Here is a 26311-nt window from a genome sequence, read left to right on the forward strand (position 1 = left end):
TTAGTGGTTCATACTCGTTGAAGTGAGTAATGTAATGGCAGCTAAAGCAGTTTACTATATCCCAAGCGCTTGAAGAAAATATACATATAGGTAGATATAGAAATTTTGATTATTTTTGAATTCACCAACAATTCTCGAAATTATTCACGTTATTTTTTAATGTTTCTGCGCTTTTAATAAAAAATATACTTACATACATTTAATCAGAAAAATTTAATAAAAATATACTTACATTTGATGTTCCTGGCGCCTAAAAGATGCTATGAAAATTTAATAACGGCAGCATGAGTTAGAAGCCAATATCTGCTGTACATTTTTTTAGGCGTGCAATCGCTTTTATCTTCATACCCACGCTCGCACCGCGATGTGATGTGATTTAACAGTCATAATGTAATCTCGCGGGAAGCTGTCTTCGACTTCTTTTTTCACATTTTCCGCAAAAACCTAAAATAAGAATCCGGCAGTTACCTAAAAAATTATTTTTAGCTTGAAAAAGTAGTAAGAAGACTAACGCAGCTTCCATTTCTGAATTTGCATTTTACACATTGATCCAATTTATTGCATATATAGAATATGTATGTATGTATGTGTGTGTTTCAGAGTACATAGATATTTATATGCACATACATATGTACGTATGTTAATCTGGTTATATATCTATAGTTTTGCTGTTAATAATTTGGTTGTTGTAAGTATATTGATTTCGTAGCTTATACACTAAGCAAATATGTGGATATTTTGCATATTTAAATATTTGTTTTGCATTGAGAGAGCGAAGTTGAACAGAAAGTTTAAATATAATAGCGCTTGAAGGTGTGCATAACTGCAGTGCAATCTTATTTTTGTAACATAATATTCATTTCTGCGAAATAAAAAAAAAAAGGATAAACAAAAAAGTAAAAGAAAAAACAAAAAACAGTAATACAAAAAAATACAAAAAAAAAAAAAAAAATAGAAAAAAAGTAAGACAAATAAAAAGGTTAAAAAATTTAAAAAAGTAATACAAATAAAAATAAAGAAAAATATTTTAAGAAATATAAAAAGTATAAAAAAACATTATAAAAAAAAAATAAAAGAAAATGAATAAAATAATAGACGAGCAAAATATATGAGAAAATATAAAAAAGTTAAAAACTAAAATTAAAAAAAAAAATAAACGGTAATAAAAAATATATAAAATATAATAACAAATTATAGAATACTAAATAAAAAATATGAAAGAAAATGTATATAATACAAAATATAAAAAAAAATTACATAGAAAAAATTATTAAAAAAAAATTAATAAAAAACATTGTTATAAAAAATAAAATATTTTGTTAAATTTCGCTGTTGTCAACGAGAAATAATAATTATTTGGATATTTATTTCAGAATAAAAATGTAAAATAAAAAAATTACAAAATACTAAACAAAAATAAAAAAAATATTAAAAATTAAACAAAAATTTATATAAAATAAAATATTATAGAAAATTCAATAATATTAAATAAAAAAAAAATTATAATAAAAAAATTTGGAAAAAAATATAATAAAAACTAAACATTTTGTTCAACTTCGCCGCTGTCAACGAGAAATTAACAGTCTAATTAATATATGGTATAATTATTTGGATATTTCTTTTTGAATAAAAAAAAATTATCAAAAAAAAAAAAGTTAATAAAAAAAATAAAAAAAAATAAAAAAAAACTTAAAAATTAAAAAAAAAACTAAAAATAAGAAAAATATTAAAAGTAAAAAAATTATTTTTAATAATTAAAAAAAATATATTAAAAATTAAACAAAATTTTTTATATACAAAATATCAAAAAAAAAAATGTAAAAAATAATATGAAAAATATTTAACGAAAATTAAAAAAAAAATTATAAACATTTAAGAAAAAAATATAATAAAAAATAAAACATTTTGTTCAACTTCGCCGCTGTCAACGAGAAATTAACAGTCTAATTAATATATGGTATAATTATTTGGATATTTCTTTTTGCATAAAGTTATTTCATGTTTTTTTTTACATTTTTAGGAATTATGATTTTTTTTCAATGGTACTTCCATTTCACTTTATTAGCTTTTCGTATTTTTTTTCAACATCAAGTTTTGCTTATTTTTCGTTCAAGATTTGCTTATCTCTGTTTATAGCTAAATCGTAGCTTTTGTCATAAATTTTCTGTTTCGTCTGCTTGAAACAATAAAAAATCAATTAACAGTATTTACTAAATCGCAATTTCATAGTATTATTTTGGCAATAGTAGGGGAAGGGAAGTTGGTATAAACAACTCTTTTTTTTTGCGCCAACTACGCTCTCATTTCTAAAATGTTAAAAACTTTTTTATAAATTACTCGTTTTTTACACATTTTAACCATTTCATTTTTCAACTTGCAGTAATACGAATATTACACAAAATAGCATAAATAACTTATATAACTACATTTCGTTTTAAACATTTAAAATAAAAAGGAAAATAATAATGTTATATAATAAGTATTTTTACCAAGTGATCCATCTTCATATGCTTACAAAAATCACGCATATATGCCGAAGAGTTAACCTGTCGTTTAGTAATAATATCAATTCAATTTATAAAATAACAAAATATATAATTCTGTTAGTAACTTTCATACAATGCTTGAGAAGTGCAAACGACTAAAACGCTAAGCTTTGCGAAAATGTCAACGCGTTGTGAGAATCGTGAGTGAAAAATAATGCACGGAATGTGATTCTTGCGCTCTAATGAATATAAACGTGAATTTGATGCTTTTTCAAATGAGTTCAAGTGATCAAATTTAACGATTAAAAGAAGAAAAAGAAATGCTGCAACGCAATGGAAAATGGTCAAAAAATAAAGACACATGAAACGAAGCGCATCATGCATATGATTATACGTTAGTTTGAATTATTAGCAACGCCAATAATATTTTTTCCACTAATCACGTATCCTGCCTTCATTTTAACGACTGCCACTACTTCGTTTTAGTAACAAATTAACGTAATTTTTGCATAATAAGATAATTTGGAGAAAATGTTTCAAACATTTATGATAGTACAAAAAGCCTAAATAAATTGCTTCAACGCTTGCCTTCAAAAGAAAAGAAACTCTGCACTAACCTACACTAAAAACTACGTTATATTTAAGAAATATGAACTCTCTCTTTTCGTTTTTCTCTTGAGTTGATTTGAGTGTCCAGTGACATGTTTAGTTAGACGCTGCTTTGTCGTTGGCAATAGCACGTTGCTCCTGCAACAAAATTTCATGTATATAGACGTCTTCATCTGTGGTCACATCAATCAATTCCAAGTCGAGTATTGGTGTGTCAGGTGCGCCCAACTTATCATATGTAATACGTTTTATGGATGCTACGAACTTTTGGCCGACTGTTAGCTGACGGAAGCGTAGACAATCTTCCAGACTCCAGTCGCCATGCGTGGCCGTTATGCCTATGATAAAAAACAGGTTTAATAGAAATTATTTAAAAAAAAAAAATAATTTAAAAAAATAATTAAAAATAAATATTAATAAAAAAATACTAAAAATAAAAAAAAAATAATAAAAAAATAAAAAAAAAATAATAAAAAAAAAAATAAAAAAAAAATAATAATAAAAAATAATAAAAAAAATAATAAAAAAAATATTAAAAACAAAACATTATAAAAAATTTTTTAAAAATATAAAACAAAAACTAAAAAAAATAAAAATATAAAAAAAATAAAAATATAAAAATATAAAAAAAAATAAAAAAGTATTAAAAAAACAAAATATTAAAAAAAAATAAAAAAGTATTAAAAAAATAAAATATTAAAAAATATTGAAGAAAATTTGTAAAAAAAAATTATTAAAAAGAAGTATTTAAAAAAATTAAAAAAAAAATATTTAAAGAAAAAGAAATTATTTAAAAAAATAGAAGTTATTTAAAACAAAAAGTTATTAAAAATATTACAAACAAATTATTTAAAAAAATATTTCAAAAAAACCTATTACAAAAAAAAAAATTAAATAACAAATATTAAAAAATACTTAAAAAAAAGACTAATAATTAAAAAAATAAAATAAAGAAAAAAAAATTTAATAAAACATATTATTATTTCAAAAAGATTAAATTAATAAAAAATAATAATTGGAAAACAAATTAAAAACGCTATAATTATTGAAAAATATATAAAAATTTAAAAACATATTAAAAAAATTGTTGGAAAAAATTATTGAAGATTAATTGTTAAAAATTATTAAATATTAAGGATTAATATTAAAAAAAAACTTATTGAATATTAATTGTTGGGAAAAAAATTAAAAAGAAGTATATAAATAAAAAAAATTAAAAAAATATTAAAGTGTTATTATAAAAAAAGTTAAAAAAATACAAAAGTGTTATTATTAAAAAAATTATTAAAGATTAATTGTTGAAAAATATTAAAAAAGTATAATTATTAGAAAACATAAAAAAATAAAAAAAATTAAAGAATTATTATAAAAAAATTTAAAAACTATGCATATTTTATTGTAAAAAAATATAACAAAATTTAAAAAAATATTAAAGTATTATTATTAAAAAAATTAAAAACAATTAAAAAATATGAAAAAAAATGTTTTGTTGTAAAAAGATATAAAAAAATTTCAAATTTAAAAAAAATTTTAAAGTGTTATTATTAAAAAAAAATTATTGAAGATTAATTGTGGAAAAAAAATTAAAAAAGTACAATTATTAAAAAAAAACAAAAAGTTCAACAAAAAAATTAAAATATTATTATAAAAAAAAATATAGAATATTATTATAAGAAAAACTAAAAACACAAAAAGTTGAAAAAAATTATTAAGGATTAATTGTTGAAAAAAATAATTAAGATTAATTGTTCCAAAAAAATATTTTAAAATAATATAAAAAAAATATTGAAAATTTAGAATTAATATATAAAAAAAACTCATTGAAAATTAATTGCTGTGAAAGAAATTATTAAAAATTAATTATTGAAAAAATAATAATAAAAACGATAATTATTACAAAAAAAATTAAATAAAAATGTTTAATATTAAAGTATTATTGTTTCAATAAAAAAAAGTGAAAAATATTTAAAATGAAATGTTAACAAAAAACATTTTAAAAAATATTTAAAAAAAATAATTATAAAAAGAAAAGAAAAATTATTAAACTATATTATTGTTAAAAAAATATTTAAAATGAAATGTTAATAAAAAATATTTAAAAACAATTTAGTAAAAATTAAAAAATGTCCAACTCACCATGCAATTTAGCTTGTATCGACATTTTCGGTAATTGACGGTACTTCGCCGGTAATATTTTCAATTGGTCGCTGCGCAAAATTGCGATATCACCGAAATCACAGAAACAAACGTGTATCATATCACCATTATAGGTATTCACTACAACAACACTGTATTGTAAAGGAAAGAGAATAATGTATTAAAGACAAACTCACACATCAAAATATATTTTTTTTTCGAAAAATTTCAGTGATTTGTTTCAAATTGCGCGCTAACTGAAATATGGTTGCTTACCGATGATAGAAACCATCCGGATTTTTGGCCGCATAGGCCTGTCCTATTTCCACCATATCAGCCGGTATGAATTCATCATTATTTTCACAGTACTCCTGCAGCTCCTTCATGAGATCACGAAGGCGGGGATAGTCTTTGTAGGGTTGAATCTAAAGCAAGTTGAAAAATTAATATTTTTTCACTAATTCTGAGCCACCGAACGCACCGTAAAATTGGAAGGATTCGCTGACATAGTGACACGCACTTCCAGAAAATCATTTGGATCACTTGGAATAGCAGTGTAATTTTGTAGTTTTGGCAGCTCAGCCACTTTTTGTGGTGAATTTGGCACTGAAGAAGTGAGTGTTAGACCACGCGTCATTTCCACAAATGTTTGTTGTGTCGTTGGCGAATTTAAGCTACCAGCACTGCCATTTTTAGCCAGACCAAAGTGTTTGCCATTGATGGGCGCATCGTCGTCCTCGCCATTCGAAGCCGTAGAACTGAAATGTAACAGAAAAATGTATTAAATAGTTTTTGCAAAACATTTTAGCATACGCACCATTCCAATTCGGCTTCCATGCGTATATCCTCGTTTATATTGCACAGCATATCAGAGCTTTCATGACGACGATAGATGGTGACATATGGCAATTTGCCGGGTTTATTCATTTTCACCTAAATGATGCAAAAATCAACTTAATTTGTGCGAAGGAATTTGGGAAAAAATCGCAAAATGAAATTATACTCACAAAAGCGGCGCAATTGGCTGGCAGTAATGCGCGCATGCGCCCAACAATGCTCTTGTTGATTGGCGGTATGTTGTGCAGACGTGCGCGTATCGCTTGTCTTGGGAATTTGCTCAACGCTGTACTCAGCGACTCCAAACGGAAAATGTTCGAAATGTGCGTGCGACGTGTTATGCCATAGTCAACATATAATATATCGAATTCTTCATCCTCGACGCGATAGCTCGGCATGTCGGCGAGTGCGCCACGATACCACTGTGTCTCGCCGTCATTGCTGTCGTCACATATTAAGAAGAGATTGGAACGTTTCAGATCGGTAGCAGTGATCTTGTGTTGATCGCGTTTGAATTTCGATTCGATGAGTTGTTGAATTAGTTTCTGAAAACAAATCAAATATGTAAGCATATGCACACGATAGCGGTTAACTGTTTGCTTAAATACACACCTGTACATATTTGAAGTCAGTGTTGAGTATCTGCAAATATAGATCACCCTCATCGCTTATATGTGAGACCAGCACATTGGTGGCGCCTTTGTGTTTTATTTCCGGCGGCGGTGTATCATCACAAATCTTGCTCAACAGCAATGGATTCAGATTCACATCCTCTTCGGTTGAGGTATCATACAATACCACTTGTATTTTACCACAAGCGCTCGATTCCGTATTGTAGAAGTCGCTCTCCTTTGTCAAAATCTCACTCACTACTGATTTGCTTGACAGCATCGCATCCAAGTGCCGTCGCGCATTCGGATTGCCAGCGAAATCCTCCAAACCGAACAGCGACAAGGGCACAGCTTGCGCGGGCAAACGCAAGAATTGTGCCTCACATATATATAATTCACTCACAGCCACCCAATCACTATCGCCGTAGTCGATGAAGAAGCAACGCGCCGTTGCATTCGGTTTGTCCAGCTCTTCGACGCGCACACGATGCCAGCAGTCATTGATGCACACCAAATAGATATTTTTGCATGCCAGCGATAATGGACGCGTCTTTTGCGTTGACATATGCGTATCGATTTCGCTCATAACGCTATCAAAGCGTTCGCTGTACTCCTTGCCGAAGAGGCGTGCCCACACATCAATTGTTGAGGCGCAATATGTGATGTACAACTGCCAATATTTTTGTTTCCACGGTAGAGCAATGCCATCCATTTGTATGATCGCACCGCTGCTGCCAGCTACATAAGTAGATAACAAAAATATGTAAATAAGTGTTTAATTAGGTTAGTGGTGAGAAAAAAAATCGAAAAAAATACGAAAAAAGAACGATAAAAAGGAAAACCGGTAACTTCGGCTGCACCGCAGCTATAATACCCTACACAGCTACATTTGTAATAATATAATTGGGTATAAAAGACATTTCTCTCGATTTTGATCGGTTAGTTTAAATGGCAGTTATATGCTATAGTGATCCGATCTAAGCAATATATGCGTAGATTGTAGCGTTGCTTTAGACAATAATACATGCAGAATTTCGTGAAGATTTCTTATAAAATACAAAAGTTTTTCATACAAAGATTTAATTTTAAACGGTCAGTTTGTATGGCAGATATATGCTATAATGATCCGATCTAAGCAATATATGCGGAGATTGTAGCGTTACCTTAGATATTAATACATGCCGAATTTCGTGAAGATAGCTTGTAAAATGGAAAAGTTTTCCATACAAGCACTTGATTCCGAACGTTCAGTTTGTATGACAGCTATATGCTATAGTGATCCGATCTGAACAAATTGTTCGGAGATTGTAACATTGCCACAAACAATACTCCTTGCCAAATTTCATGTAAAAATCTCGTTAAATAAAAAAGTTTTTCCTACAAAGACTACATTTTAAACGGCCAGTTTGTATGTCAGGTATATGCTATAGTGCTCCGATCTAAGCAATATATGTGTAGATTGTAGCGTTGCTTTAGACAATAATGCATGCCGAATTTCGTGAAGATAGCTCGCAAAATGAAAAAGTTTTCCATACAAGCACTTGATTCCGAACGTTGAGTTTGTATGGCTGCTATGTGATATAGTGGTCCGATATCGAATCCGATAATAGAACAGCACCACCTTAGGTGGTAAAATGACATGTGCAATATTTCAGATCGATAACTCAAATACTGAGAGTATAGTTAGAATGTATACGGACGGTTTGGCTAAATCAACTCTCCTTACATAAATACTTTATAGGGTATCCGACGTTTCCTTCTAGATATTACAAATTTCGTGGCAAATCGCGAAATAACAATTTTACAAACAATTTAGCACAGTGCCAAGTTTGAACACAGCTGTCAAGTGAGTGAAATCACAAACTCGACTTTTTCTTTTAAATGTAGCCATATTTTCTGGTATCGAAACAGTTGCTATGCACTTAATTTCTTACCCTTTTCCTTATCCGCCTCCTCGTTGGCAAAGACAATCACAGCATTATTGGTCGCCGATTCGGTGGTGAATTTCGGTGACGTCTGCACCAACGTCCACCAGTGTTCCGGCAATGACTGTTTGTACGCTTCCTCGAATATCTCCGGTATGTTTTTGGCGAATATACCATGTGGATGTTGTTGCAATTCATTGTAGAGTTTGTCAATAAGATCGGTATCGCCATCCGAGAATAGGGGTAACGGACGTCGCGACTCTTGCAGCTTCAATTGTTCAATAGCCTTTTGGGCGCATGAGATTTGAGCGACATGCTCGTGTAAATATTCGTTGGGGTATGTGGAGAAGATGGTGCCATTCACATTGACACGACACTGATAGAGACGTGTAAATTTCGAGCGTATAGCGCTGAATGCTGGCGGCGCATAACGACGCACCACACAGTATTGCGTTAGCGATGTGATCGGGTCGAGTTTGGGGTTGAATTGGAAAACGCGTGGCGGTATGACGTGCTGAAAAGAGAGTGAGCGTGAGCGTGACCACGTTGTAATTGTATTTAAGCGTGTGCTGACACTTACCTGACCGTTGGCCTCGCCAAACTGCTGCTGCTGTTGTTGTTGTTGTTGCATCTGCTGCTGTTTGACGATGTAGCGCTGTTTATGGAATTGTGGCTGCTGTTGCAGCTGCAGCTGCTGCATAGCCGCCGAGGCGACAAATGAGTTCGTCGCCGTCACCAGTTTGTCAGAACCTGTGGAGGATAGCGCCGGTGACGTTTCAGGTGTGCTGCTGCCATTTGTGGACGCGCCAAAACCGTTACCGTTCTGATTATTATTATTACTGATGCGTATACGTAAGCGATCCTGCACCGAACCGATGCCAACGCCCGGTTTGGCAACGCCGGCAGCCATTACTTGACGCGTCTGCGTTTGCTGTTGTTGCGCTTGCAGCTGTTGTTGAGCCTGCAGCTGTTGCTGTGCCTGCTTCTGCAATTGTTGTTGCTGCAGCAGATTTTGCTGTATCAGCTGCTGTTGTTGTTGTTGTTGCTGCTGCTGCTGCTGCTGTCGTAAGTGTTGCGCGGCCAACAGCTGGGCGCGCTGTTGCTGATGCTGCTCCTGCATTTTTTGCTCACGCTGCGCCAATATCAATGTCGAAGCAATTGCGATTGCCGAATTGTTGTTCTGCCCTAGAATGGGACGCGGCGTTGATTTTTGCTGTTCAGCAGCTGGCTGCTGTTTTTGTTGTTGTTGCTGCTGTTGCTGTTGTTGCTGTTGTTGGCGCTTGGCATTCAAACGTTCGCGTAAATCAGTCTCGCCAGCCGCCTTGTTGCCATTGTTGGCGGCCCCACCACCACCACCACCATTCGATTGCTGCTGTTGCGCGGCCTTTGCGTTCAACATTTCGCGTAGATCTTTCTTCTCGCCAACGCCTGCGCTCTTACTCGTCGTCGTTGCGCCGAGCGACTTTTGACGCTGCAAAGGCGCTTGTTGCTGTTGAGATTTCTGTGCTTGTTGTTGTTGTTGTGGTGGTTTTGTTGCCTTTTGCTGTTGCGTCTGTGTCTTTGCTTGTGGCTGTGTTGGTTTTTGTTGTTGCGATTTATCTTTATGTTGTTGTTGTTGCTGCCCACTCGCACTGCTTGTGCGATTGTTATTGTTTTGCTGTTGACTATTGTTGTTGTTGCGATCACCAGCCCCTGCTGCGTTGGTGTTCACATTACTACGCCAACGCTGCTGTTGTTGCTGCTGCTGATGCTGACCCGTCGCCGGCAAACGCTGGAAGACGTTTGACGAATAGCTGCTCTTGTTCCAACTCTGATCGGAGCGTTTCGGTTGTCTCACTTGTGGTGCGGCTGTGATGCGTGTCGATTTGCTAGACTTTTGCTGTCTCACCATAGACGAGATGTGCGCCGACTTCTGGCTAGGCACGGCATCTATGTATGTCTGCGGCAATGAGGGAGAGAGCATAAGTGAGCACGTCAGATACAAATAAGCATGTGTGCAATTAGAATAAGTGAACATATAAGGGTGAGGTGAAACTATTTTTGTGGAAACTCAGAGATACTACTCAGAGCGCTGCGCAAATGTGATCATCGAAAGTGATCGAGAGCAGCGCCAGAGTAGATGCTGGTGAGCAAAGAGCGCTACATTTGCTACAAGTTAAGTAATAACGCGCTCTTGATTCAATTCAATGAATAATTTACAACGATTTTGAACTTTACAAACTTGTATATACACATGTATTGATGCACACACGCAGATGCTTTGATTTGCATGTGATATTTTTTATTCTAGCCTCACTTTTCAACACTTTTGTTTATCGAAAGCGCAGCATATAGTTTTGCAGATGGGCTGTGAATTGTATATTTTTATGATAGTTCCGCTTTAGACCTGTAAGCCCTTCAATTTTCAATTTAAAAAGCAAAAACTCACAAGTTTGCTGTATTTTTTGGGGGTTAAAGTTCGTTGCACTAGAACTGTATATTTTTAGAAAACTTTCGAAGAAACCGACGCAGACACACTGGCTACGTCTTCGACATGCACTGTCACAAAGTGTGAGGCCAAATTCAGACAAGCACGATACAAAAAAAGTGAATGAGACAAATGAGTCCTAAATTTCGGCTACTTGAATGAGAACAATGCACATAATACAGGGTGATAAAGCATGTGCATAGTTAAATGGTAAGCAATAAAAATTAAAAATAAAAACTAAAAACTAATTTCGGCTGCACCGAAGCTATAATACAAATCACAAATAAAAAAGTTTACATACAAGAACTTGTGTTTGAGCCTTCAGTTTGTATGACAGCTATATGCTATAGTGGTTCGATCTGAACAATTTCTTCGGAGTTTGTACCACTTTCTTAGAGAACAGTTCGTGTCAAATTTCGTGAAGATAACTTGTAAAATAAAAAAGTTTTCCATACAAGGACTTCATTTTTATCAGTCAATTTGTATGGCAACTATATGCTATAGTAGTCCTATCTGAACAATTTCTTCGGAGAATGTGCCACTTCCTTAGAGAACAGTTCGTGTCAAATTTCGTGAAGATAACTTGTCATATAAAAAGGTTTTCCATATAAGGACTTCATTTTTATCAGTCAATTTGTATGGCAACTATATGCTATAGTAGTCCGATCTGAACAATTTCTTCGGAGAATGTGCTACTACCTTGGAGAATAGTCCTTGTCAAATTTCGTAAAGCTATCTTGCTAAATACACAAGTTTTCCATACAAGAATTTGAGTTTGAGCGTTCAGTTTGTATGACAGCTATATGCTATAATAGATCGATCTGAACAATTTCCTCGGAGTTTGTGCCACTTCCTTGAAGAATTGTTCTAGGCAATTTTCGTGAAGATAACTTGTAAAATAAAAAAGTTTTCCATACAAGGACTTCATTTTTTCAGTCAATTTGTATAACAGCTATACGTTAAACTAGTCCGATCTGAACAATTTCTTCGGAGATTGTGCCACTGCCTTGCAGAACAATTCGTGTCAAATTTCGTGAAGATAACTTGTCAAATAAAAAAGTTTTCCACACCCGAATACGCACTCATATATGTATGTATGTATATTTATGCACTTTATGTTTTCTCGCACTCACCTCTTCACCATATTGCATAAAACTAAATTCGCCTGTCGCCTTCAGCAGATCTTTAGCTGATGTATAGCCAAGTTTGCGAAAATTCAATGGTTCACCTTCGATTTCTGGATACTCGTTGAGTACCTCGCGTAGTTTGCACGGCGGTTTGCGTGATGTCACTAAGGCGCGCACTACATTCGCTATGTATTTTAGGCGTTGTTGCTTGCCATTGTTATTGTTGTCATCATTGTTGGCGTTTGTTGTGTTGCTTTTGTTTGCTGCAACGTTTTTGTTTGCTTTGCTCGTCGTATCGCCGCTAGAACTTGCAACTTTTGTTGTTGTTTTAATTGTATTATTATTATTATTGTTGTTGTTATTATTATTGGTTTTTGACGTTGTTGCCTTGTTTACAGATTTGGTTGCTGTTGTCGTTGTTGCTGTTGTCGGTGCCGACGCGACTGCTGCGGACATATTGGAGTTTCTTGTTTTTCAGTCACAATAAGTTCAAAATCGCTGGTGGACGCTGCCGAGATATGCTGAAAAGAATAAAAAATAATATTTTCTTAATGAATGCGAAAGCATGCTTTTAAGGTGTGTTCAAAAAATATCGCGAATTTTGTGTTTTTTTCAAAAATTATTTATTTATTCATGAATATCTATTTTGTCCCCTTCAAAGTAATCCCCATGAGATATTATACACTTGTGCCAACGGTTTTTCCAATCTTCGAAGCACTTCAAAAGATCATTTTTTTAATATTCTTCAGCTCCTCCTTCGATGCCGTCTTTATCTCGCCAAGAGAAGCGTACCGTCGTCCTTTCATGGGCCTCTTCAGTTTAGGGAACAAGAAAAAGTCACAGGGGGCCAGATCTGGGGAATACGGTGGCTGCGGCATCATTAGTGTGTTGTGTTTGGAAAGTTGCACTCCGGAGCAGTAAAATTACCGCTACCTCAATGGCAACAACCTCTGCTTGAAAAACACTGAAATAGTGAGGAAGTCTGAAGTTGGAGTTGATAGAGAGCTCCTGACAGTAAACTCCGCCATAAACCTTCCCCACAAGCTTTAACCCATCTGTAAAGAAGCTCACAACCCCTCTCCACCAATGGTTTCTTCTTATTCACAACTTCCTCGCTGGTATGTGGACAGAGAAGGAGCCATCAGAGTTCGGTTTGGCGACTCCATGATCCAAGTGATCCTTAGTGCTATAATACTCAGTTTGCATTGATATTATAGACTTTGAATGAGATTCCTACCAATAAAAAGAAATTTTAAGTTCAAGCGACAAATGTCACCAGTTTGATGGGTGCTCAACTGGTAGTAGCAAAAACTACACGGTCTGACCGGAGACTTCAATCTGGTACCAAAGAGAGCAGTAAGCCCTTGGTGTTCGCTTCAATCTGCTTATTAGGTTTGGCCTTTAGGGAGATTCGTGGTGGTTGCGGTTTAAATCTAAAGGCAAAATTGAAAATTCAGTTCTGTGTGGAATCGCACTGCGGCCGTGTGCCGGACCCACTGCACAGCAGAGGCTTTAGGTCGACCTCGAACCCCCACCAATGTGGAAAAGCTGTGTTCCACCTGACACATTGCAATCCAATAATATGTATATGCAAGAAGTGTTATCTTTTAACAATCGGACAATTTCGATTAGTTTGCAGTCATAAATTTAAAGAAAAAAATGCAATGCTCAAATAATCGATGTAATTAGTAACGGTTTGGTTGTCTCCACGCGTATGTATCGATTTTCTTATTTTAACCTTTTAAATTAAAAATCAATACACATGCAAACGCAATTATGGTATTTCCAAGTTATTTTTGGAAATGTAGAGGAGAAAGATGTCTTGGGACTATTCTACAAAAACGGACGCCATGCTCGGGTATCTATAAGGTAGGTAAGGTAAATAGTAGAATTATGACTCCAAACTCGCCTCATTAAACAAAAAGTATATCGACGTGTTTTTTACATAAAAAATATTGAAAAATGGAATTTAATTGAAGCAGATTAGACTAATAGTTAGTTAGACCTACATAAGTCGGTATAATTACTTGTGAATGTCATAAAATCGATATTATTATTTTCATATATGTATATCGAATGCGTGAGGTGATCCTAAGTGGGATTTCACTTGGACAACTTAGAACGCCGGTCCGTTGTTGTATATAAAAAGCTCCAATATGGTATACTAGGTCATAAAACCCTTATGGAATGTGTGATAATAATCTCCGAATATAAGAAGCAAATAGTTTAGGAGGTGAGCATATTTTTTAAACTTTTTATTGTATTGGAGGAATAAAGTTTTTGAAAATAATTTTGACTTTTCAAGTCACTCTCTGAAGTGTAATTTTTTCGCATAAAACGAGTTTTCTTGGGATGCCGCGATTATGTATTCATCTACAATATTTTTTTTTTTTTTGGTTTTTGAATTCGATTAATTTTAAGCAGAAAAATCTGGTTCACGGCTAGATCCCGTTTTTCGGAGGTCTTGCTAGAGATCGGCTACGGATCAAGAAATCCAAAACTTTTCAAAATGAATCGACGATTATGAAAGTAAATTATCGTTAAACTTTATTACGAAAATTCACAGTCTGTAAAGAATGCTTCGCTCAACTTATGGTGCACATAATCACCCATATTGAACCCCATCATTCATTATTGGATAATACTCGACCGAATAGACTACGTCTAGCAGGCAGTGAAGAAAATATAGCAGTAACCGTGGAGAGTCGATTCGGCGCCGTTCGCAGACGCATTTTACGTCAAGATCTTAAATTGAAAGCCTACAAAATACAGCTTTTGCAAGAGTTGAGGCCGCTCGATCTTCCCAAGCCACATCGTTTCGCTCCATCGGCACTTGAAAAGTTCCAAGAAGACCCGAAGTTTTCGAGTCAAATTCTGTTCCGCGATGAGGCCTATTTTTGGCTCAATGGGTATGTAAACAAGCAAAATATCCGCATTTGACACGAAGGGCAACCTTGAGAAATTCAAAAATGATACCGGTGAGAAAGTAACCGTCAGTGGCGACCGTTATCGCGTCATGATCACCGACTATTTGATGCCTGAAATTGAAGGTCATGAGCTCGGCGACATTTAGTTTCAACAAGACGGCGCCAGTTCCCACACATCGCATCAATCAATGGACTTATTAAGACAACACATCGGTGAGCAGAAAATTTCACGTTTTGGGCCGATCGATTGGCCATCAAGATCGTGTTATATCACACCGTTAGACTTTTTCCTGTGGAGATATGTATAAGTCTATGCGGACAATGCCGCTTCGATTCAGGAGTTTGTAGTATGTCATTCGCCAGTTACCAGTCGAAATAATCGAACGAGTCATCGAAAATTGGACTCAACGGATGGACCATCTGAGACGTAGCTGCGGCCAACATTTGAAAGAGATAATCTTCAAAAAATAAATACGAAAGAATGTTCTTTCGGATGATAATAAACATTCCTCATGCAATTTGAAGTTTAAGTGTTTTTTCTTTAAAAAAGTTGGGAACCTCGCAAGGAATCACACTTTATAAATAATAAAAAATTACTTACAAAACAAAAAGACATACAAACGTACATATGGATGCACAAAGCTGGAATGAATTTTATCTGCTTAACAATGTCCGTCTAAATGTCCGGAAATGCATTATACAGTTGCAATGTTTAGATTAAAAGGTGATTAAAGATTGTAAAAAGCATATAATCAAAGAAAACAGTTATACTATGCTCATATAAATATATTATAATTGAATACCAGATAGAGTGAAGAGTAAGGTGAATCCTACACCAATCACATGAGATAAGCGGTATTGATTATAAAAAGTGTTTACACATTGATAAGTGTGTGTGTGTGTGTGAATAGTATATACATATGTACATACATACATAGGCACAAATGTCCATAATAGTACGAGCATACGTCACTTTTCAACAGCCTTGACGATTAGAAATAGCCAAATTCGCAAAACGAGTAATGCCACTTAATGGCTACAAATATGCGAAGAAAAGGGATGAGAGAAAAAAACAGAAACAAAATATTATAAAATTGATTTGAATTTGAAGGCGGAAAAGTGGCATAACAACCGCTGGTCAGGAGCAATACGGATAAGATATGAGCAATTCACACGACAGCTGGATTTACGGTAACGGAATTGGCGCCAAGAGGCGGTACTTTCGCAATCTAAGGCTGTTTGGAAGGATGAGAATACATATAGGAAAGGAAATTTTGCGCTGACAGCGCCTGAAAAAATAGTATAAAGAACAAAACTCATAATTAAATTTCTTGTGAAATGAGCAAAAACCACAACAGCAGTGCCACCGCCCAATTATTGACGCTGCTGAAACAGGGCGTAAGTACATATGCGCAATGGGCTTGGCCCTTATTTAGTCGCAGCGCTTAGTCATGTCATTCTCACAATGGAAAGTGCGTTAATGCGTTTTTTTATTTATATTTCAATTTTTCAAATAAACCGCTAATGCATGACGTGGCTAAGGTGACGTTAATGAGACCAAAAACGCCGACGAGCGCTGGGCCGCACAAGTGTAAGTTGGAATTATGCACGGTGTAAATATAAAATAATTAGCTGATGTGTTATAGAGCCATGAACCGCACTTGTCGCGCTTACGCAAATCGTGCCGAACGCGTGAATATTCGCAGCACCTTGCGCGCCCCTCCTCCACTCCACGTTTTCTGCTTTGCACAATCGACAAGATAGTCGCATGAAGGCGTTACGTGCCCGATTAAATGAAGGTAGTGCAATATTTTTGTTTTGTTATTTTTATTTATAATTATTATTTTCTTTTTTGCTGTCGCTGCTATCGCTTTATATGGTTGGTAAATATGCGCCAATGCAAATGGAATGTAGGAGATTGCAAATAATTTGCAAAAGCGTTTGCCATAAAATCCGATTGCTTAAGTACCTGCACACATACATACACACGTACACACGTACATACATACATACATAGAAACCCACGAAATTCGCAAACGGTAGCAAGCAATAAGCGGCCGAATGACAATGCAAAGACAGATGGGAGGGAAAATTTGAAAAACAGAAGAGCGAAAAATTGGCACAATGATCGTGGCAGCATGATCGTACAAAGCAAAAGTACGCTATATATACCCTTATACACACATAAAAATACACGCTTATTTGAGAATCGGGCAAAATGAAGTGAAGCAAACGCAAATAAGGCGTACAGAAGAAAATATATGCAAATAAAATGCATGCAGTTGAGAGGAAATAAATGGCAAAGCGGATGAAGATAGTACATTGTATATGCACAAGATCGCCGCTGGCAGATAACAAGTTTTGGATAACACACCCTTACAAAGTGAATGTTATCGGAGCTTTTAAAAAAATGCTCTGCATGCGAAAGGTCACGGAAGCTGCTGAAACATGTGGCGCAGATTTTCATTGAAAATACGACACTTTTCTATAAATTAAAATATTAGAAAGTTCGGCTAACAGGTCAATAGGAAAGTCCCCGGCCTGGTATAGTAAACCACATTTTTTTTGGTAAAATTCCTTTTTTTTTATTCAACATAGTTCCTTTAAGGGTGATACACTGAGCATAGCGATCCTACAACTTGTTTCAAAATAGGCCTCAGTTTCGGCGAACACCTCTTCTTCTTTAGCTTTCATTGGTACCGTTTTTTACGTGGCGGGTCCCAAACCCAGCGCAGAACGCTGTGGAGGCGATGTTTCGCCTTCTCACTTTAGCTCGCCTCCAAACGGCTGTTCGTAGGCTACCCAGAGAATACTTCGTCAAAGACCGGAAGTCGTGAGCTGCTTGAGCCATATGTAAAAGAATCGTTTCTGGTCACTCCAAGTGAATGGCGATAAGAGAACTTTCCGCACTTGCGTGAACTTCTACACATGACTCCATCCTCACCTCTTCATTCGACGAAAATTTCTTCCCAGCGAGCGTTCTTTTGAGATTTGAGAACAGAAAATAGTCGCTGGGGTCCGAATGTGGAGAATATAGTGAATGCGGCAGCAATTCGAAGCCCAATTCATGAATTTCTGCCATCGTTTTCACTGACTTGTCTCACGGTGCATTTTCTTGGTGAAACAGCACTTTCTTTTTCTACAAATGTGGCCGTTTTTCTACGATTTCGTCTTTCAAACCGTCTAATAAGGCTTTATAATAATGGCTGTTTCAATGTAGTCAATAAAAATTATTCCATGCGCATACCCAAATACATCACGTCTAACTTAGCATACCAATCCTTGATTCCTGAGACAGTGTTCGGAAACTATTCATCAAGCCAAGTTTTTGCTTCAACTGTATTTTTCCATTTCAGAAAGCAATATTTGATCAACACGCGAAATACCTTTTTATCCAATTTTTCACAATAACAAAGTTGCTTCACTCAATATAATTCATAAACTACTGATCCAACAGCTGTCATATTTCTACACACGCCTTTTGAAGATAAGGGCTGACTAAAAATCATAGGGATGTAATTCTATTAGCGCCATCTATGTGTCAAGTCCGGCTTTTTAATTGATCTGTTACTTCGATTATTTTAGTTTATGCCATAACGATCAAATTTGACTCGGATGGACAAAAATAAAACAACATTGTCACGCGTTTTAGTAAAAAATCTAAACTAATCTACAAAACAGGCTCCTTAACCAATACACACATGCCAACGCTAACTCCAAATTTCCATAACATTGTTATAAACTTCAGCTGGGAAGGCCTGCAGTGTCTTCAGCGAGTTTTGGATTTTTCGGTTTGGGCTCATATTTGTAGTATTATTCGCCAGATTCGTAGTCATACCAGTAAAGTTGCTTTTGATGTATGTACATATGTATGTTGAACCAGCTAGGTTGTCAAGCATCTCTTTTTTCGACATCTACTCGACGTCGCTTTTGTAAAGGATTCAGGGCTTTTGAGACTAGCATTGACACGCTTTATACACAAAACTTTAACCAAAATGTGTTAAAACTAACCATAAGAGATGTTGGGATTCTCTGCTATCTCTCTGATGCTAAAACGATGATTTTCAGGAACTGTTTGTTTAACTTTTATGTTATTAACAGAGGTTAATGATTCCATTGGAAACAAAAAACATTTAAGTAAACTGATTGTTTTTATTTTTTTTTGTCATTTTAAAAAACACCAAACTTTTGGCGTCGTAAACAAAAAGTAGCCAAACACGCACTTATTGACTTATGGAAACCAAACTTCACAAGAACTTAAAAAAAGGTTGTACCAATCTAGAAAAAAATTGTTGCTTCGGTTTGCGCGCGCAGTTTATATGAAGTCTGTCCGGGTCAAATTTGATCTTGAGTGTACATAATAAGTGCATGCCATTCACTTTTATTAATATAAGTATATTACATTTTATTAATATATGTATGTATATTTTTTCATTCTCTAATTGCATATATGCTTCAAAGTTTGTTTATTTTCAATAAAAGAATACTTTCGACTTCCATGCTTGAGAGTGGTAGGAGAAAATATTTAGTTTTGAGGTCTGCCTTGCTGTTCTATTCATGCAGCGAATGAACTCATGCTTTAATTAATGCCGCTTTTGCATTTTCACTTTTTTGTTGTTGTTTGTTTTCTTTGCTCTACATATACATACATACACACATACCTACATATTTTTTGCAACGCGTTATTTTCAAGGTCAAGAGATATATTTTTTAGCAGATATGTGCTTCATTGTATCATTGAAAAAGTATGTGGGGCAAATACACAAGCATACGTATATAGTATGTATGTATTTTTCTAATGTTTACAAACGGTTTTGATGCTCAATTATTTGTTTACTTTCTCAAAAGGTGCTGCGAATTGCGGACAATTTGTTAGTCTACAATTTCCTGGTATTAAACGGTTAATAAGCGTCTGTTGCCTTGACAAAAAGTCAGAATACTAACTTCCATTTGATTAAAGTGAATGTTAGTTCAACTCCAGTCTTTTCATTCATTATTATTTTTATTTTTTTAATTTTTATAGTCGAAGGTTTTCTCAAAATAATTGTCTATTTTTAACCTTAGGTGCATAGCCCAGCAGATAAAATCCAATTAACTGCTGGCAAAGCATAAGCTAATTGCATTCAAAGAAACATGAATTTTACCAACAACAAAATTGTGAAAATGCATACAAACGAATAATGAGTGAATTGCACAATATTCACACTAAAGCCAAAAGCAAAAAAAAAAAGAGAAAATGCAAAGAAATATTTCCACGTATAAATATGGCGGCAACAAAGACACACCGCAAACCGAATGCAATTTGCGTTTTGAAATTGCCTTTGCCTTTCGCCTTTCTCATTTTGTTTACATTATTTATAATTCATGCATTTATCTTTTATAATACGTGAGCGTGATTTCTGTATATGTGTGTGAAAAATGTGTAAAATCGCATATCTATGGCAAGCGCGTGCTCCAAATGGGGGTCACTAATTTGTATTCTCATTTCATTTCCTAGCTCTGATTTGCGATCAATCCAAAGTGATCGACAATCCATGCGCACATTTGTGATATTTTTAATATTATAACAAGCATTTGAGCAGTCGCCGACACAATAAAAACTTGATATTTTTTATAAGCCTTATGAGCCTTAGATAATTTTAGTAAATGACACTCGCTGTGTGGCTTGTGGCGCTGTCTTGATGGCACCACATATTGTCCAAGTCTATATCGTTCAATTCGGGCAGAAAACTCATGGAGTACGTGTGGATTGCAGCCTGACCAATAGCGTATATTTTACTTCTTGACGAAGCCATTTAGCCAGAAATGAGCCTCATCGCTGCAGATGATTTTTCGATGAAATTCCGGATCATTTTCAAGTTGTTGTTCAGTCCAATTCATGAACATACGACAATTCTGGTGGTCAAGCGGCTTCAGTTCTTGCGTAAATTTGATCTTGTAAGAATGTAGACTAAGATCTTTTTCGCAAAATTCGCACAACGACGTCACAGAGATGCCCAACGCTTAAGAACGACTTGTGGGAGACTGATTTGGGTCTTTCTCAATTGATGCGCTAGCGGCAGCAATATTCTCAACACTACGGGCACTTCTTTGTCTCACTGGCACGGGAATATTTTGTACTGTGCCTGTGGATTCAAATTTTTCCACTAGTCGATCAATTGTTGATCTGACAGGACGATTATGACGACCATAAATTAAAGGTACCGCTCTGAATTTCGGTAGTAAATTTTAATAATTTCAACTCGTAGTTGGATCGTATATCTTTCCATGATGAAATGGCAAACCTAACTGAAAAGAAATGTCAAAAGAGCGGGAAAAATATGGTGTCGTTTGTTGTCCCTATAGGTTTACCTTTGTAGCGTCCCTATTGAAAACCCCGTTATATGTACTCATTTGCATACATATGTACATTATGTACATAGATTAGCAAAGAATGTAGTCTAGATTAAAAGTCAATTGATAAAATTTGAAAGTCCAAAATAAATACGCATGGAAACAATAACAATAAATACATGAAGCTTTCATGCATAAATCAACCAGCTGCCCACCCAATCAAGAAATCAGTAAGGTAATACACACTAACGACTCGTGTTATGAGTCAAATTATATTTGTCGTTAGTGAGTCAGTCGTTGGAAATCAGTCAATCAACCGAACGAACTCGTGCGGACTATGAAATTCCAGAGTTTCTGGGTCAAACAACAACAACAAAACGTATTATGTTTACACAGTCGGCACTTACTGGCTTTTGCTCACGATTAACGGCGATCGTAATAAGAATGAAAGCCAGAGAACAATTACTGTCGAAGCAGTAATTAGTTAGTGGTGAAAAATAATGAAATTTGAAAACGGGAAAACAAAACAAACTGGCGCAAAAATAATCAACAATGATCGCATTTGTTCCAGTGGCAATTAGAAATCGTAAGTAGGTTTCATTGGCTGGTGAGCAAATGAGAGCAATTCTTTTATTACACATAGTTGTATGTACATATGTATGGATGTAATATACTATATGTATGTATTTATAAAGCACCTAGTTTTGTTGGCAGCATCAACAAATTGAATATTGTGCTATAATTGATTTTGCTTATGAAATAAATAACTGAAGCGTAACCAAATGCAATCGATCAAAAGCGAAATGTGAAGATGAAAAGCACATAAACGATTACAAGTCGATAGAAAAATCGTATACTATTATGCGAATGTGAATTCTATTAAGCCAAATGCTGAATTCAATATTTTAAATTTTTACAGTGAATATTATTATGATACATACATACATATGTATATATTTTAGTATATCACTTATTATTCCTCATATTTAACGATTTTAAATCATATTTCCTGCTAAGATTAATCGTAGAATACAAAAATACAGACATATAGACTGTGATGTGATATCTCTTTGTGATGAAATCCAATCAAATCAAATGAAGTATGATCAATTTCAATTTATATCTAATCAAGTGACTTAAATCTATTATAACCACAATATGGTAAAGACACGTCAATCAGCACAATTTGAAACGAATGAGCGAATGAAGCCAAGTCACAAAAGGACAAAGCAGACAAATAAGAACATCTAAGAGACAAATCAGAATTTTTATAAAGATTAATTGATTAGAAAAGAAGTAAGTTAAATATTGTATTTAGATTCATTTTTTTAAAAAATAATTCAAAAAAATTTAATTCTCAATTTGTGCTCTCTATTACCATGCATTAAAGAACTTTCAGTTTTCACTAACCAGACAACTACAAAAAAAATTTCACGCAGACCACTTAGAGAAATAAACTCAAAATACAATATATGTACATATGTAAGTATATTTCAGAAAATAAATAATTATGAATATTCGCCCATTAAAATGCAATGCAGCATTTGTTTACATGCAACCTGAAGCCTTGTGTTGCCTTTAAAAAATTATTGCCGTAAAGCAGCAGGGGCATTTATTTACGTGCAACACGAAGCCGTGCGTCATAAAAAAAGGCAGTCGAGCGCAGTAACGGTAATTGTAGTAAAGCAAAAATGAAAAAAAAACTAAGATAAATAAATTTTAGAAACTTTGGAAAAGTGAATTTTGCTTTGACTGCAATTATTTTCACTTGCTGCACGATAACGAACTCGAATGTTGGGGCTTAAGTCAGCAAACAACGAATGCAGTCGTCTGGGTTTATGCTGTTAGTTAATGGAAAAAATGAAAGTGGATATCTGTGTGTATGTATGATCAATGTGTAAACATTTATTTGATTAATAATGAAGACTTGGTATGAAAATAAATTGTGAAGAGCTGCTTCCAAGAAATCATAAATACTATACACTAACAGTAGTAGTTTTAAGAGTGACTTAGCATGTAGAAATATTTTTTTCCAGAAAATATTCCCCCAATGGAATTAAAAATCCATTTCTTTAGAAAAAATATAAGAAAACAATATATTTATTAACTAAATTTGTTAAAAATAAAAATTTAAAAAAATAATTACAATTTATTATATGAAATTGAATATACATACATATTTTCACACCGTGTGAGTAGTATATGTATTATTTTCCAAAAAATAAAAAAAATAAATAAAATTGTAAAAATGCCAACAGCGTTAATAATATTCATACTTTATACTCGATATAATGGTTGAAGGGGTTAAATGAGTCAACAATCTCGCGGTTGGAACTCATAATATACGGTAAATATATGTTTTTTTTAATCTTCAAATAATAAATTTAATCAAGCTTAAATCACTTAAAACTAAAACCCGAAAGAAAAATGGCCCTTTCTAAATTTCACACATTTATCAACAAAACCGTGAAAATTAATTAAAAATTACACAACAAAGCCAAACAAGCACCAACATCAAAAAATAACCAAACTTGGCAGCGGTGAAGCAACAAGTAGTTGTTGATGCTTTGGCACTGCTTCGTATCTGGCACATCATTAACACTGTTATACCGGTTTACGAATTTGCGCGACTTTATAACGAATTCAAACTCTGCTGCTTTCCACGTGCGGCAAAAATCAAGTCTTACAAAAAAATAATGAAAATAATGCACGTTTATATGAAAGCACACATTTTTGTAGCGCACTGCTATATTTAAAGTTTATTTTATTGTCGCTTAAAGGGAAATTTCACGCAAAAGAGAAAGGCTTTTATGCATTTACCTTGCGCAAATCATTAGGCTACCAACAATATAGCCAGCGCACTGACTGTCTACGTTATTAACAAAGGAAACACAGGCAATGAAGCGTTCAGTGATCTCTGGAAAGCAAAAAAATCAAAATAATAGCCACTAAAAACAAAGAGACCTCTAAAAACCGTTGATCATGCAATTTACAGATGGCTCTTTGAAGATTGCTGGTTTGAAAACGTATTGAAAACAGTGGGTATACAACCCACTATTGATGACGTTGCAAGCGAGATGAAATCTGATGGCAGCTGGGTAAACTTTACCCACAATGTTGGCGATTAATGGCGTTGCTAATTTGTGTGTTTCTTAATTGCTTTTCTTGCAGCACCAAGCATTATTATAATGCTATTGAAACGACTTTATTATGAATAATTCATATGCAGTAAGTGCCTTAACTCAAAATTTTGAATCTTCGCTTAGAATCTATGCATGAGTACAGGAATTTATCCGAAACAACAACAAATAAGCGCTGAACTTAAAAACCTCACTCTCCAGTTTCATTATCAGTGACATAATTATGATAGTAATATAACAATTCATGTATTCATGTATTTATATACATATTGCAAAAAACTTAAAATCTGCATTTCGTTGCTTTATGCATTGTCACAATTAAACACGCAACCAATTGTTGCTTTTTCGATATTCACAAATATTCAGCAATATATCAGGCAAGTCGCTCACTTATTTTTTAATTAATGTGCGCGCTTTTTCGGCATACTTTCCAAGAAATTTTTATAATGTGCCAACTTGTATTCGAAAATTAAGTATGGATTGTCTGTTATATTTTTACACTCACTTACTGTATGGCTAAAGCGGATTTCAGCAGAATTTTCTTTATGTTTTCGGTTTTACACTGACGTTATCACTTTCTCCACGATTGAAAAAATATATGTAAATGCACTTTTAGCGATCGCACGAGCACATAAACGTCAATAAAACAAATATAGCAACAAAAATTCAACGCAACGCAAATTCAGTGGAAGCGGAGGAAGTCCCGTAACCTGATTTTTCGCACATGCATACACGCGTTCGCATTTATAGGGAGGGGCAAAGAAGTTATACTTCCGATTGCGACCTTTAACAGCAACTTCACCCACAGTAAACCATTAAAACCACGTATTTTTAATATATTCCGCTTTTTTTGTCGTGTTCAATTATGATATTAAAATGTAAGTAAATTGCGATAATAACATACGGACGCGCACTGGCGAGCGAATTCAAGCGAACGAAACGAAGGCGAAAAGCAAACAACTGAAAGCGTCAACACAAATGTCTGCGGTATGTTCCAATTGGAACGCCTGCTGGTGACAGCGCAGTCGACGTCTGCCACCTGATCAAATGCCAACGGTGCAGAAAGCAGAAATAAAAAAAGTTCAGGGTTGTAAATATGGTTCGTGTATTTTTTGATTAATTTTCTGCGCATAAATTAATTATTTAACAGCAGATTTTATACAAATTTTATTTCAAATGTATTTAAGCTACGCTTTACAGCATTTAAAAATAAAAGAAAATTTCATTGCGAAAAATAGTTAACAAATTCTTTCACATGCAACACTGTTTCTGAACGAATGGCGTTTGGTTGGCCACACAAGCGAAGAAAAGAAATAAATACATACCGCCAGCGCGGCGCCTGTTGCCGTGTACATGACTGCGTGCACTAGCTGTACAAATCTCAACTTATATATATGCGCTAGAATGAGTACACATATGATGTAGCAGCGATTCAAGTTCAGAAAAAAATTTTAGTAGCTCCAAAAAGTAGGCAATGTTTTTTATTTTCACTACTAAACAATGCTGCAGCGCATTCACCGCTGTTTAAACACTTGTTTACTGCAATGTAATAAAGTAATATTGCATCTACATGCAATTTTCCAGTTGCACTTTATCTTTTTATGTATCCAGCGTTCTTTAGTTGCTAAGCTTTTAAGTTATTACAGGCAGCAAAACCAACTACTACTGCTTATGCGGAAGTATACACCACCACTGACGAATTGCATTAGTGCG

The 26311-nt window shown here is 34.2% G+C and overlaps 1 protein-coding gene across 3 annotated transcripts; it reads right to left on the minus strand.

Annotated features, from left to right (window-relative positions):
* Positions 1–1914: 1914 nt before the first annotated feature.
* On the minus strand, positions 1915–25562 carry LOC126755166 (uncharacterized). 3 transcript variants are annotated; one of them, XM_050467548.1, is made up of 11 exons: positions 25108–25562; positions 12205–12719; positions 9185–10543; positions 8614–9118; positions 6681–7417; positions 6239–6613; positions 6049–6164; positions 5713–5989; positions 5508–5656; positions 5232–5383; positions 1915–3433 (listed from the first exon to the last, which is right to left on the minus strand). In XM_050467548.1, exons 2-11 carry the CDS (start codon positions 12652–12654, stop codon positions 3192–3194), a joined length of 4362 nt encoding a protein of 1453 aa, XP_050323505.1. In that variant the 5' UTR covers positions 12655–12719; positions 25108–25562; the 3' UTR covers positions 1915–3191. The 3 variants fall into 3 exon arrangements, with proteins under 3 accessions (XP_050323505.1, XP_050323506.1, XP_050323507.1); XM_050467549.1 differs by having other exon boundaries at positions 25104–25562; XM_050467550.1 differs by lacking the exon at positions 25108–25562 and adding an exon at positions 24989–25028.
* Between the last annotated feature and the right edge of the window lie 749 nt (positions 25563–26311).

Source organism: Bactrocera neohumeralis, chromosome 4 (assembly GCF_024586455.1).
Source record: "Bactrocera neohumeralis isolate Rockhampton chromosome 4, APGP_CSIRO_Bneo_wtdbg2-racon-allhic-juicebox.fasta_v2, whole genome shotgun sequence".
Lineage (NCBI taxonomy): Eukaryota > Metazoa > Arthropoda > Insecta > Diptera > Tephritidae > Bactrocera > Bactrocera neohumeralis.